Consider the following 15,413-nt stretch of genomic DNA (forward strand, 5'->3'; position numbering starts at 1 on the left):
CAGGTTTTGATACATGGCCCTGGATCAATGCACACAGGGAGCTATCTCATCTCTCTCTAAAACTAGACCACATTGGTATGTGTGGTTCAAATAGCCCAAGAAGACGATGCGTCCTGTGGGAAAGACCAGGTTGTGTGCATGTGCATGTATGCTGCACTGTTAACATTATCCACTTGTCATGTATCTGGGATCTGGGAATAAATTATTCATTTTGGTCTCCGGTCCAGGCACATGTCTTGGCCAGAGAGTCATTTATATTTTACATCCTACATAATGGAATATTCAGGTCCCCAAACCTTTTAAGAGATAGTTTGACATTTTGAGAAATATGCTTATCTACATTCTTACTAAAAGTTAGATGAGAAGACCACTCTCGTGTACCACTCATATGGTAAACATATGAAGCAGCTAGCCTGTGCAAGGGTAGCAAAATCTAGTAGCTGGAGAGGTGGTAGTTCCACCTCCTGGGCACTGCAGAGGTGCCCCCAAGCAAGACTACTAACTCCCAACTTACCCTGTACACTGCCACAGCCCATCACTCCACTGTCTCACAACATTTATATGTCTGTGTGACTGTATTTTGGGCCAATGTGTGTAAAAGAGATTCGTAAAGTAAATCTTCTTTGAGAATTTTTGTTGCAAAGAAAAGATGTAATATACAATGCACAGATGTAACTGTATGTGCTGTTAACTACACTTACTCCCATTGCAGATGATCCCAGTCCACCCAGGTGAACACTGGCATCTGTCTCTGTTTTCACTACACGCTCCATTCACACAGTCTTCACAGCTCACACTGCAGTCATCCCCAAACGAGCCATCAAGACACACTGAAAAAGAACACCGGTATAGAGATTTAAAAGGAAAACAATACAATTATATCGAATATCTATTTAATTTATCACCAGGCGTACATCATTCATGGTTTTTACTGTACCTATGCTGCTGTCCAGTCTAAGTTCTCCTCGACGCTCCCTCTGAATCTCTAATTCTTTTTCACTGTCACCATCACTACCATAATCATCCTCAGTGTCATAACGGGAGTGCAAGGCTGCTGTGTACTGCAGGAGCTGAGGAGCCTTGCGGAACAGCAGGTCTGGTAATCTGTGGACCTCCAGCTGTTCATCCTCTTCATCCTCTTCCTCCTCTTCTTCTTCTTCCAGTTCTCTGCCATACAGAGCTAAACACACCCAGTACGAAATTAGAGTCAAATGATTTTAGATGGCAGAAACACTTATAATGTGTTAATTGTCCATGTTGTACAACAACTATTCAATCCAAGAATAACTGTGATACAAATGTCAACTCACAAATGCAGGAGTGCTGGTCCTGATCCAAGCGGAAGCCCAGTCGACAAAAGCACTCATATGTTCCCAGGGTGTTGACACAGTAGTGTTCACAACCTGAGGTTTCTGCTACACACTCATCAATGTCTAACAGAAGAATACACAAACAACACACAGCTCAGAGAATGAAAGGGTATTAATAACAAAAGTTTGCTGGGAGAGGGGTTGTGCAGATCAAGTTCAGGTGGGACCATTACTTTTGTTTCACTTCAAGGTACTCATTTAATTAAACTTTTTCTACCCATCTGGCAGTTCCTCTCTAGATTGTACAAAAACAGTTGCTCCTTAGTGAGAAAAATGCTCTTTGTATTGTTTACTGCTCTGCAATGGCCTTGAAAAACTTAATTTCAACTGAGCAATCAGTGAGTAAATTCGCACTTGGAATTTATGTCCTTGCACACAACATAGAAAACACAAAGCAGTCTAGGTAAACTGCTATCAATCTAGCACTCTTACCATCACAGCCACAGCCATCTGGGTTCAGTCTGTGGCCAGCTCTGCAGCTGCACTCGTAGCCACCTGGGTTGTTTCTACAGAAGTGACTGCAGCAGGACTCCCTACTGATACACTCATCACTATCTGATGAAGGCATGCAGTGGTAGGGTACAACAGAAAGCAGAAGTAGAGAGTCAAAAAAGTGTGAATGAAAAAGAACGAACAGGGAAAGAAACATAGACAGAGACCTGAACTTAGCTGCGTCACAGAGAGAAGTTCTTACCTACACAGGTTTTCCTGTCATGGTCCAGCTGGAAGCCGTGGTTGCAGGAGCAGAGAGGACCGTTGGTGGTGTGCTCACAGTGATGAGAGCAACCTCCGTTGTTCTTCTCACAGCTGTTGACGATCTCCATCTCAATGCCTGGAGGAGAGAGGAACAAAACCACAATTAAAGTGCACAACCAGAGCTGAAACATAAGGACAAGTTTATGGGGCATTTATGAGGCCTATTTTGGTTTCTCCCAGTTTTGTAATTACAAGTTACAGATGAGGAGAAGGGGGAAAAATCCATTCTTAAGCACAGATATAGTTTAAATTACAATGGAATTAGAAAGGTAAGTAAGTAAGTAATTAAGTACATTTCATTGTACTTACCTACATACCTAATGTGACTGCCATGGCTTTGAAACTGACATTTCTGATGTATTCTATGAGGCGTATCATTATCATTGTCATCCCACATGCTTCCTTAAGACTCTTGCAAGCATGCATGCAAGTTAGAGTGCAGCTTAGGATGTTTGTCAAAAATGTCAAATGTCTTTATTTTTTTGCAGTCATGAAGTAAATAATCATTTAACTTTATTGTGAATTACAATCTATCTGTTGGTAACTAAAGTGGCAGTATACTATAAACTAAGTAGACACAAAACTATGTTGCAAGTGTAGTTTTGGTAATTGTTTTGTTGTTTACATATTGCATCGACTGCACTGGATACAAATATTCAAATTTATTTTCCTTATTTACAAGAGAATTAAAGGACACAAAGAATCGTGTTCAACAGTCAGCTGGAGTTTGCAGAAGGCCATCTTTAGTTTCTACGGCTTTTACTTACGGTAGCACTGTTTTCCGTCAGCACCAAGTTCAAAGCCTGGATGACACACACAGCTGAAGGAGCCCAGCATGTTGACACATCCATGGGAACACTTGGCATGGCCTGAACCGCACTCATCAATGTCTATAAGGGACAGGTAATAAACCACAAAGGCGGGCATGTTTACACAGAGATATAGTGTACTGTACATACAGATAGACACACAATGCTTTTAATGTTTGATTAATTGATGTGCGTTGTACATATATTGTTTTAGTGTGTTGTTTCTATTACTTATCAAAGTTATTTATATTAACATATGTGAAGTGTCATTGAGTTCCTTGACAAGAGTTCTATAAATAAAATGTATTAATATTATTATTATTATAAAAACAAAAATCATAGGAGCATGAGAAAGTCATGATGGCAAACATTTCTTATCAAAGATTTATCTGTTTTACAAAGTTGCAAAACACAAGAAAATATCTCTGGGTCATATTGAGACATAGTCAGGGTCCAGATATTTTCAGAGGTGACATATGTCTTCCTGTCCTCTTTGACTAGGAATAAGCAACCTAGCCCTCTTGGCCAAGTTGCAGTTTACACAAGACCAGAAGGCCCTGGGTTATTATGGTTCATACTGCAAAAGAAACACAGTTTTTTCAACAGACACACATGAACATTGAGACAAAAAGTTTATACACCAACTCAGAGCCCTTGCCTGAGTTTTAGCTACATGCACACACTGACAGAAAGTCACAAATGTTTAAGGTCACAAGTTTTTGGGGGTCAGGTAGAAGCACTTTTAAGGGGCTGAGATAAAGAGAAGCTCAGTGATGCCTTTGTTTGGAGCTGTTTCTGGCACTAGATGTTAATGAACCAAACACACATAATGTCACAGCATTAGGAAACTATGCTCCCATACGGTCTTAAAAAAATCTGGATGGGTAAAGGATTTCAAAACAATATAGCAAACACTTCCTCCAGCAGGAAGACTTTCAGGTCTCTCAGGTATCAGATTTCTCAAGCTTTTCCTTTCATTTTAGTAGGATGGATGTAAGTAAAGTTTCCAACATCAGCCTCTCAATCTATACTGCTCTGTTATAGAGCAGATTTGCTTTCAAAAGGAGGGTCAGTGTTGCTGCTTATGGAAAAATCATGTATTTCATTCTCTTATTAAACTGTTTGATAAATCCACTCTCAAGGTATGTGTTTGTGTGTGTGTGTGTGTGTGTGTGTGTGTGTGTGTGTGTGTGTAATTCCTCACCTTCACAGTTCTTGCCATCTCCAGCCAGTGTAAAACCAGGTCGGCAGTTGCAGCGAACCCGGCTGCCTTCTGAAAGACACAGCTGGCTGCAGCCTCCATTCCTCTCCTCACAGGGGTCCCTCACTGATGCACACAAACACACAGAGGGAGAAGCACACACACAGAGACACACACAGACACAAAAATGTAGCCAGGTCAGCCCAGCAGGTAATTCCCTGACCTGCTGGTTAGTTCATGAGCACAGATTAAATTCAAAAGTTTGACTTCTGCACTTAACAGCATTTTAAAAAAATTAAAAAAGGTTTCCGATACTGTGTGAGTCTGGTTATGACATCTGTAAGATGCCCAGTAAAAAAACAAAAAACATTTTCAAATCTGGGAGGACAAATCTGAATTCCTGCTCTTTACTGTACATTAACTGTTTCCAAAGCTGTTTCTCAAATTAATTTTTTTTCTCTACAAGGAGTAGCCACACAAAATGTTAACAGTAAAAGCAGCTAGCTAAAGACAATAGATTCCTTTTTTTTTTTTTTTTTGGATTCTCCAATTTGCTTTTAGTTCGACAGAGTGACCTTTCAGCCCATGTCGGTACAGTACTAGTTTCACTGTGGATAAAACACACCTACCAGCTTCAGCCAGCATCTTCACAAGGTCTTTGCTTTTGTTCTTGGGTTGATATGCACATTTCGGACCAAAGCACGTTCAACTCTGGGACACAGAACCCGTCTCCTTCCTGAGTGGTATGATGGCTAGACACTGCCATGGTGTTTATACTTGCGTATAATTATTTGAACAGATGAACGTGGCACCTTCAGGCATCTGGAAATTGCACCCAAGGATGAACCAGACTTGTGCAAGTCCACAATTCTCTTCCTGATATCTTGGCTGATTTCTTTAGACTTTCCCATGATGTACACAAAGAAGCAGTGCGTTTCAGGTGTGCCTTTACAATACATCCACAGGTGTGTGTCTCTAATTAACTCAAATGTTGTCAATAAACCTGGTTCTGTGTCCCAGAGTTGAACGTGCTTTGGTCCGAAATGTGCATATCAACCCAAGAACAAAAGCAAAAGACCTTGTGAAGATGCTGGCTGAAGCTGGTAAGAGTGTGTCTTTATCCACAGTGAAACTAGTACTGTACCGACATGGGCTGAAAGGTCACTCTGTCAGGAAGAAGCCATTACTCCAAAAGACACATAGGAAAGCCAGATTACAGTTTGCAAATGCACACAGGGACAAAGACCTTAATTGTTGGAGACATGTCCTGTGGTCTGAAAACTAAAATCAAACTGTTTGGCCATAATGACCATCGTTAAGTTTGGAGGAAAAGGGGGAAGCTTGCAGCCTGAGAACACCATCCCAACTGTGAAATAGAGGGATGGCAGCATCATCTGTTGGTTGATATACACATTCGGACCAAAGCACGTTCAACTCTGGGACACAGAACCCGTCTCCTGAGCGGTATGATGGCTGGACATTCCCATGGTGTTTATCTTGCGTATAATGTTTGAACAGATGAACATGGCACCTTCAGGCATCTGGAAATACACCCAAGGATGAACCAGACTTGTGCAAGTCCACAATTCTCTTCCTGATATCTTGGCTGATTTCTTTTGACTTTCCCATGATATTACACAAAGAAGCAGTGTGTTTCAGGTGTGCCTTAGTTGCAGCGAACCCGGCTGCCTTCTGAAAGACACAGCTGGCTGCAGCCTCCATTCCTCTCCTCACAGGGGTCCCTCACTGATGCACACAAACACACAGAGGGAGAAGCACACACACAGAGACACACACAGACACAAAAATGTAGCCAGGTCAGCCCAGCAGGTAATTCCCTGACCTGCTGGTTAGTTCATGAGCACAGATTAAATTCCCAAGTTTGACTTCTGCACTTAACAGCATTTTAAAAAAATAAAAAAGGTTTCCGATACTGTGTGAGTCTGGTTATGACATCTGTAAGATGCCCAGTAAAAAAACAAAAAACATTTTCAAATCTGGGAGGACAAATCTGAATTCCTGCTCTTTACTGTACATTAACTGTTTCCAAAGCTGTTTCTCAAATTAATTTTTTTTCTCTACAAGGAGTAGCCACACAAAATGTTAACAGTAAAAGCAGCTAGCTAAAGACAATAGATTCTAATGAACCCTGTTTGCCCAGTGATTTCTGACATATTCTTGCATCTGCTGGCAAAATGACTTACATTCACAATGTCTCCCATCTCTCTTCAGGTGGTAGTTCTTTCGACATTCACATTTGTAGTGATTGTTCCCCATGTCCACACACTTATGTTCACATCCACCATTCAGAACCGAGCAAGAGTTAACAGCTTAAAAGAAAAAGGGACACAGAAACATGCATGATAAATAAGCATAAAACCCCATCATCTCTGGTATCCAATTATGGAAACATTGGATGTTAAACTCTGACCAGTTAAAATCTGAACTCACACAGGATGACAAATATAATTGAATTTGTTGGCAATCTAAAATGGCTTTCACACCTCAAACTCTGTGTAATTATTGAAAACACTCGGGCAAAGGCTGGAAGCTGGAAAATGATATTCAAGCTGGGTCCAGCGGGTACCCCTGGTTACTTTCTAATGATCTTTCCATCCCATTACCCCTGTGATTTAATGATGTGCCAAATATGAATATCAGCCCTGTGCCTTCTGGGTGCTCTAAACACAGACATGATGACACAGACGGCCTGTAAAACTGAGAGAACGGCTGGCTTTTAACATTGATGACTTCAACAGGCACAATTAGCTATCCCTCTGCCTCCATCCCTATCCTCTACCACTAAGCTGTGGTGTATTAAGAATAAAAAATAAGACCAAAAGCAACAGAGGAGTTCCGATTTACAGCAAGTAACAAATTCTCTCATTACCTACAGATTTTATGGTGCTAAAATGGGAAAAAGTACTACCATCTTATATTTCTCCATTTCAAATCATGTCAGAATTTCCCACTAGACACTGGGATTAATCATGAAGCTCAGCACTCCTTTTCTTTGTTACTTAAGTGTTGCTGGAAAGAGCTGCAATGCATCTGCTATAAAGGGATGGAGATATTCCTCCAGGTGTTCTCACACACTGGGCATGGCTCACACTGTCAGAATTGGTTGTGATGTGATCTTTGTATCCTGAAGGACCGTAACAATATGAAACATTCAGCATTCGAAAAAAAAGGAAAAATATGTCCAATAATGTGTATGCATTGGATTACTTTAGCATGGCAATACTTTGACATAAAATACAAAACAATAAAAATACTGATATATTGTGACCTCTGACAGATGAATGCATCTGTATTTGGTTGTGTTTTCTCACTTTGTAGCATGTGCATCTAGAAAATTTGCAATGGAGTTTTTTTTTAAGTTGCAGTACATTGAGCTTTTTGCAGCCACTGTAGTATATAGTTTAGTCTATACTAAACTTTTTGATTTGATTACACTACTAGTTATCATATGACACCATTAGCTGTTGTTGTTGCCGTAAAGTTGCCAGGCAACCAAACAAGAAATAGTCCAGCACAACTTTCCTCTATTTATTTATTTTTTTATTAACATACAAGATATAACCTTTTTATTACTGAGCTTTAGAGGGGCTATTACCTGCACACAGAGACAGGCTAACTGTTTTAAGTCATTATGCTAAGCTAAGCTACCCTGCTACTGGCTCCAGCTTTATACTGAACATACACATATAAGAGTGGTGTCAATCTCCTTATCTAACTCCAGGCGAGAAAGTTTTAAGCTGCATTGTATCCATGTTATTCCTCTACTCCATTAATGAGGAGAGAATGCAGTGTTTGGGGAGGAGTCCAAGGACTTTTTTTTAGCACAAGTGTAACAAATATTTCTGTTTTGTACTTACCAATACATGTCCGGCCATCAGTGTGCATACGGAAGCCTTCGCTGCACTCACAGTGATAAGAGCCCGGTGTGTTGACACATGTTTGCTGGCATCCTCCATTGAGCTCCTCACACTCGTTAACATCTGAACACACACATTGTCAGATGTCAGTCTGCTTCTGACTGTGTCAAAGACTTCATTTAGCAGCATGCCTGTCATGAATAAGGCACAATTAGAAGCCCATATAAATGGCCTCTCTGCTTGAGTCATCTTGTGTGTTAAAAAACTGGGACTTCAGCTGCTGAACAAGGACAGATTGAGAACTTTGGTAGGAGTTGTAGGATAATAATTCTGAATTACATCCTTTATAAAATCTCACATCCAACTTTGAGGCGGTCTAATTAAACATTCCTTCTGCGGTGAGCGAAATAAAGGAAAATGAAAAACACATTTGTATTTAAAGAGTTGTAATTGTGTAATTTTTACCAAGTTTTACTTTTGAGTAGAGTTCAGTGTGTTCAATGTGTCAGTGTGCCTTTGAGCAAGACACTGAATCACCGTCTGCTTCACAAGCACAATACCACACCGACACTGTACTCTGACTCCTGTAAATACATGTATAATAGGGTGAATGGCTTATCGTGCTCTTTGTGCAGTAGTACGCGTGTAATCCATTTGTTTCCTGCAGAGGAGAGAATTGCATATGGCTGCACGTGTGTCAGACTGAAGCTCATGTTCCACAGAGACAGAAGCAAGCTGAGAAGACAACATACCTGAACACTCCACTCAAGGACAATCAGACTTTACTACACATCTGGACAACACATCACACATCCTCCTGACCTCCTCCAGGTTGTCATCTCTGACTCGCAAGGGCTTTTTCGGCTCACGCTGGTGATGACAGAGTAGATGTGTGCGAGGAGCGTGGGAGGGGAATATAATGTTGCATTTACCTTTTTTAGGGGGAGGGGGTTGTTAAACACTAAGAACATGTGGTTCAGTTTATTTGAGCATGCAACACTACCATCATTTTGGTTCCGCAGAGGTTTAAGTGCTTCCCAAGTAGTGCAAATATTAGAAATCATTTTTAAATAGTTTGCGTGTGAGTGTGTGCGTGTGACAAACCCGTGGGAAAAGAAAATGATTTCAAGACTATTTTAATTAGCTTGTTTCCAATAAAAGGAGCTAAAGAGAAAAGGGGGAGGGGGGTGTCAAAGTGGAGCCCAGTTGCCAGTAGAAGAATCCTTTTCATGCCCTGCACATAGTGTGATCAGGTTTAAGGAATTCATATTCATTTGCCTAATTTATTTAGACATCTGTCTGAGTGAAGAAACAAATAATTACTAAACAACCGCCTGTGAAGAATCACACATTCATGAACCATCCTATTAGGGGGGCTCTTTTGTATATTAACACATTGGCAGCTATTGTAGAGAATGCCTAACATACAAAACAATAGACGCAGGGGGAGGTTTGTCAAGGTTAATATACTTATTGGTCTCCTCATGTGAGAGGATTTCAATGGGAGACACACAATGGCTGCTTTTCACCGGTGGAAGAGGTGGTGTGTGTGGCAGCAGGGGCGGGGGTGGTGGTGGTGGTGGTGGTACTGGTGTCAGAGGTCGAGGGGCATGAGGTCTGAACGGTATCGCGTGACACTGTCTGGCTCTAAGTGGAGCTGCTGAGCTGGCATCTACAGCTATACAATGTGGCGGACCAAACATTTGGGAGCGCTGCTTTGGAAATGAACAGGTGGTTTTCAGAATGAGCACCACAAGAACTGAAGTTACTAAAATAAGAAGAGGACCAGAGGCATTCTGGTGTGAGAGCAATCATTTATATGTGTTACCTTATATGACAGTATTTATCGTACTTTTCGGCAGTCATCTCCCACAGCTCTCAGTTTCCAGAGTGGCATACTAACTTTGAAAGTCCCACAATGATTGATGATTTAAAAACAATTCCTCCACAGGTTTATTCTTCTTCAAGAGTTCAGACCCAAACTCGCTGTCTATCCCCATAAATACTACACATACAATTCACACAAAAAGCCGTAAAAGAAGAACTTCACAGCTGCTTCTGTTTTTCTTCTCCATTGGTTAGTTCTCTGACTTTAAATCATTAGTAAGTGACAATATCCTGTCTTAAAGGTTAAAGGTCAGGGGCACTTGTTCACACCTGTAGCTCTAAAGAACAAATGGGCCTTAGTGCCCAACACTAACTCAGCATATTTCTGTCAGATGAGACGGGCAAACTGCTGCTAGTATACTGTCTGAGAAGAGAAGGTTATTAGAAAGCGGTGCTGCCTGTGTGGTTGGTTTAGACCTTTACAGCCTCGAGTCTAGACGGTTAAGTAGGTCTTCAGTTGGTCAAAATAGGCTAAAGCATGACTAAATCAAACGACTAAATATTTCTGTAATTCAGTCCACATTGAATTCATTCTAATTAATTCTATTCATACTAAAATACATAAAAAATAAAACTTTTTAGAGCAATAATGGAACTGTATGTTTACAATGTTTTCTGATAAGTGGGTTGAGACTCAACACACTGCTACAACCTGCAAGGCGAGGGTAACTTGACTGACAGCCAGAGGTTTTTGGTAGCCTTGCAAGCTTGTCTACTTGCATTGCAGAAAAAGGACAACAGTGAAGAAGCACATAACACAACTGAAAATGAGTAAAACAGGTCTGACGTGATACACAAGAAAACAGCATTGTACATTTATAGTTAAAAAGTAGCAATGTGCCAATAAGAGGAAGAAGAACACCTCAAGCTGATGTAAACAATGCATGTTTCAGAACACAAAAAAGAACTTGGCAAATGTTTATGAGGCGCTGAATGCATTCAACATGTTTTTGTTAAGCTCAATTCATTTTGGTGAGAAACACTGAAGGTAAACAAAACCATGCTTCTTTACAATGATAGCTTCACATAATACCTTTAATCTTGTAATTTTCCCCATTATGCGCTATAATATACTGCTGTACACATTACACTACACAGTGGAATGCATATGACTAAAGACTAAAAGGAAGTTTAAAGTTTTTATTTTATCTTTGCAAAAATAGCTCAAGGGTATCATAATAAAACAAATAAATTGACTAACATGTGTACTTATCTAAATCTAATCAGGGCAAATTAAGACTTATTTTGGTTCACTGCTTGTGAAAATAGCTATTTTACAGCCATAAATAAATTACATTAAAATATAAAAAATGTGTTATCGTATGCGTCGTGTGTGATATTTTGTGTTTGTTTTTTGTTGAAAACATAACACGCAAACCCCGGAAAAGTCATTCACATTCTGACATAAAAAATAAATAAAAAACAGTAAAGGAAGCCCTGACTGGGCAGAGAGCCTTCTACAGTGTGTCTGTGTCTGTACACATCAGTTACATCCAGATGTCCATCTTACCATGACATGCCTTGCCATCTGGCCCTAGTCTACTGCCTTCCGGACACTTGCAGTAGTAGCTGCCAATGGTGTTACAACAGTATCCCTCACAGCCGCCTTCATTCACTTCACATTCATTAACATCTGAAAGAAAAGGATTAAAAGACCAGTTTTACATAACATAACATAACATAACATAATGCACAGTCCACAAAACACTGCAGCTGAATGAGGACAGAAAGGTTTCTAACTACCTTTCAGCTAACCTTTCTTGCTTTCTGTTTAGTCCCTTCATGTATTCATTTATTTCCCCTTTTCAGCAGGATAGAAATCTACAAAACCTTTCTAGAGTGTATTTGCACTTATCACTTTACAGAGCCCAACACAGTCTCTATGACAGAGATACTTTTGGTGTCAGTTAACTCCCAGAGGTAAAAACAAAACTGTTGTTTGTGAGTCTGTTGCCAATCATTACCAACCAGAGCATTCCTGGTGGAAAATAAAAGGAAAAGGAGAAGCTATAACTTGCATTTTTCTACATGTTGTGGTTCACCAATTTAATTCACAACAGTAAAACTGAGAAGTCTGCAGTCTTCTACCTTCACTTCATACAACATATGCCAGTAGTTCCACTCTGTCATTAGTGTGTATCTAAATCCAATCAGCTATTTCCAAAGAAGCCTTATGTTGACCCACTCTGTTTTCATGGTCTTCCCATGTTTCCAATGTTCTTACTTGTCTCTGGGGGTGAAATGGTTTCCAGGTTTGTTCCCTGTTTAGATCTTACACAGGAAGGGCTCCTTTTTCTGGTGCTGTATAATGATTCCTATCAACTGTGCATCACTACCAAAGAATGTCTCTAAACACATTATTCTTTGTGACACGCAAGAGAAAAGTTCTAATATGATCAATCTGTGACACACAAGATGTTGATATACCCCAGTGATTGTCATTTTTTTTAAATTAAAACTGGCTTATGTAAATGTATAACAGGAAACATTTGCCTCATGGCACTGTTGGTATCTGCAAAAATGTTTTTTTTTTTTTTTTCACACTTTATTTATTGGTTTTCACAGTTGAAAATGTGACAGCATGTATACAGAAATACAAGAACAAACTTTTTCCAACCCCGACCCCCCACCCCTGGGGACAAGCAAAAAAAAAAAATAAATAAATAAATAAATAAAAATAGATAAATAAATAAAAAATAATAATGGACCTTGTATCAATGACAAGAGCAATCAAAGCAGACTAACGGAAAAGCAAAACAGAAAAACAAACAAAAAAACAAAACAAAGACAAAGCGTGTGTGTGAGATAACAAACATGTGGCTTTCAGTAATAGTAAAAGACAGTATATATAGCTGACCTATAGGACAAAACCTCATGTTTGTTCGAGCAGATATGTAATGAAAGGTTGCCATATCCTGCTGAAATTATCATTAGGACGTCGTAAAGCCAGTCTAATCTTCTCTAGCTTCAGGAGTTGTAGCGTATCTCTAATCCAATGTTTGTAGGACGGCGGGGTAGCCTGCTTCCAATTAAGTAAGATTATTCTTCTCGTCAAGAGGGTGACAAAAGCAATGCGATTGGATTGTGCCCTAGGAAGATGATCAGCCTCACATTGAATGCCAAATATGGCCGTGAGAGGGTTCGGTTCCATTGGTCTTTTAGATATCTTGGATAAGGCATCGAATATAGAAGACCAGTAATCTGAGAGTCTCGGAAGAGACCAGAATGTATGAGCCAACGTTGCAGGTGAAAAATTGCTTCTATTACATGAATTATCCAATGCTGGGTACATCTTTGCGAGTCTGGCTTTAGACAAGTGCAGTATGTGTACAACTTTGAATTGAAGTAGGCCATGTCTGGCACAGATTGATGAGGAGTGTATTCTTGAAAATATGTCTGACCATTCAGTATCTGTAATTTGTAAATTCAGATCAGCCTGCCATGCTTCTTTCAATGCATCAAGAGATGCCAACTGTAGGGATGAGAGTTTCATATATATGGCGGATGTTATGCCTTTGTTAGATAGGGCTGTTGGAATCAAAGTATCCCTGGGCTGTTGTTCAGGGGCTGCTGGATATGATCGTGTTTGATTACGAATCCAATCCCGGACCTGCAGAAATCTTAAAAAATGTGATTTTGGTAAATCAAATTTAGCTCTGAGCTGGTCAAATGAGGCAAAAGTATCTGCTATGTATAGATCTTTAAATGAGATAATACCTTTCTCGCGCCAGACTAATAAAGAGTCATGTTCAAGTGAGGGGGGAAATTGATGGTTTGCCACGATTGGGGCACAAAGCGAGCCAGCCTGCCAGCCGAAGTGTTTTCGTACCTGAGCCCATATACGCAGTGACTGATAGACTAGGGGGGCAGTAGATGTGTGACGTGGTGTGATGGGCATTGCCGAATACAACAGGGCTGGGAGGGATAATGGGAGGCTTGCATCAGCCTCCATTTGGACCCAGGCGGGGGTTTCATTGTTAGCATGGGTTTGAAGCCAATAAGCCAAGGCTCTCAGGTTACTCGCCCAATAGTATAGTTGGAAATGGGGTAAAGCCATCCCACCCACAGATTTGGGTCTCTGCAAAAATTCCTTACGCATACGAAGTGGTTTCTTTTTCCAAATGAAGTCAGAGATAATCTTATTGAGATGTGAGAAGAAAGATTTGTTGATAAAGATCGGTATAGTTTGGAACAGGTATAAGAATTTGGGCAATACGTTCATTTTTATTAGGTTAAGTCTGCCAGCTAGTGAAATAGGAAGTGTAGACCATCTGTCAAAGGCCATCCTGGTGCGCTCTAAAAGAGTAGTAAAATTAAGTTTAAAGAGGTCTGAGATTTTTCGAGCTATAACTATGCCCAGGTACGTGAATTTATCAGTAGACACCTTGAAAGGGTAAGAGCTAAAAGAGAGTGATTGTGCAGCAGAGTTGACAGGGAAAAGTTCACTTTTCGAGACATTAATCTTATACCCAGAGAGCTTGGTAAAACGATCTAATGTAGTCATAATATGCGGTAAAGTATTCTGGGGATCAGTGATATATAACAATAAATTGTTAGCATATAACGATAACTTATGTTCCTTTCCACTCCTTAATATGCCGCGAATCTCAGGTAAAGAGCGCAGTGATGCTGCGAGAGGTTCGATAGCTATCGCGAATAAAAAGAGGTGAGATTGGGCATCCTTGCCTCGTGCCACGTTGCAACGGGAAATATTGGGAGTCCATATTATTAGTGCGTACTGACGACATTGGGGATTTATATAACAATTTTAACCATGATATGAATTTATGGCCAAATTTAAATCTCTCTAGACACTGAAAAAGGTAGCCCCACTCGACCTTATCAAACGCCTTTTCAGCATCCAAAGAGATAATTATTTCAGGTAGCGGCTGATTGGGATCCGCGTTCTGCATAATATTTAAGAGCCGACGAATGTTAAAAAAGAAAGGCGTTTTTTTATAAAACCAGTTTGATCTGGAGAAATAATTGAAGGTAGGGTATCTTCTAGACGGTGAGCTAAGATCTTAGCTAACAATTTGCAGTCCACATTCAGGAGTGATACTGGACGGTAAGACCCACAACTAAGGGGATCCCTATCCTTTTCAATATAACAGAGATAGAGGCCTGAGAGAACGTGGGTGGGAGTTGGCCCTTGGCAAAGGATTCCTCAAAAACAGTGAGTAAAATTGGCAGCAACTTATCACTAAATCCCTTTAAGAATTCGACCGTAAACCCGTCAGGTCTGTGAGATCCTTAAAGCGCTGTTTCCTACTCCTACCCTCCCAGGAGGTGTATGAAATAATCACTCCTCTTAGAAAAGCTTTAAGCAAATCCCAGAGAATAGATTTGCTAACATCTGGTGTGTCATTTGTGGACAAGAAAAAATCAATTTGTGTGTGTATGCGGTTAACGAACCCTTCGTCACTGAGTGAAGCATTGTTAAAGCGCCACGGACGCCGAGCAACTTTCTTAGGAAAGGATATTTGCAAAACTACAGGCCCATGATCAGAAA

General features: G+C 40.3%; 1 protein-coding gene across 2 annotated transcripts in view; it reads right to left on the bottom strand.

The window, feature by feature from the left end:
• megf6 (multiple EGF like domains 6) overlaps positions 1 to 15,413 on the bottom strand; it is a 64,290-nt gene that overhangs the window by 27,891 nt on the left and 20,986 nt on the right. For both annotated transcript variants that reach the window (XM_051396826.1, XM_051396825.1), the window contains exons 5-14: positions 11,412 to 11,534; positions 8,015 to 8,137; positions 6,341 to 6,466; positions 4,140 to 4,262; positions 2,894 to 3,016; positions 2,065 to 2,202; positions 1,803 to 1,925; positions 1,311 to 1,433; positions 938 to 1,180; positions 702 to 830 (exon numbers count right to left, since the gene is read on the bottom strand). In XM_051396826.1, coding sequence (XP_051252786.1) covers positions 702 to 830; positions 938 to 1,180; positions 1,311 to 1,433; positions 1,803 to 1,925; positions 2,065 to 2,202; positions 2,894 to 3,016; positions 4,140 to 4,262; positions 6,341 to 6,466; positions 8,015 to 8,137; positions 11,412 to 11,534 — 1,374 coding nt within the window. The remainder of the gene's footprint in view (positions 1 to 701; positions 831 to 937; positions 1,181 to 1,310; positions 1,434 to 1,802; positions 1,926 to 2,064; positions 2,203 to 2,893; positions 3,017 to 4,139; positions 4,263 to 6,340; positions 6,467 to 8,014; positions 8,138 to 11,411; positions 11,535 to 15,413) is intronic.

Source organism: Dicentrarchus labrax, unplaced genomic scaffold, assembly GCF_905237075.1.
Source record: "Dicentrarchus labrax unplaced genomic scaffold, dlabrax2021, whole genome shotgun sequence".
NCBI lineage: Eukaryota > Metazoa > Chordata > Actinopteri > Moronidae > Dicentrarchus > Dicentrarchus labrax.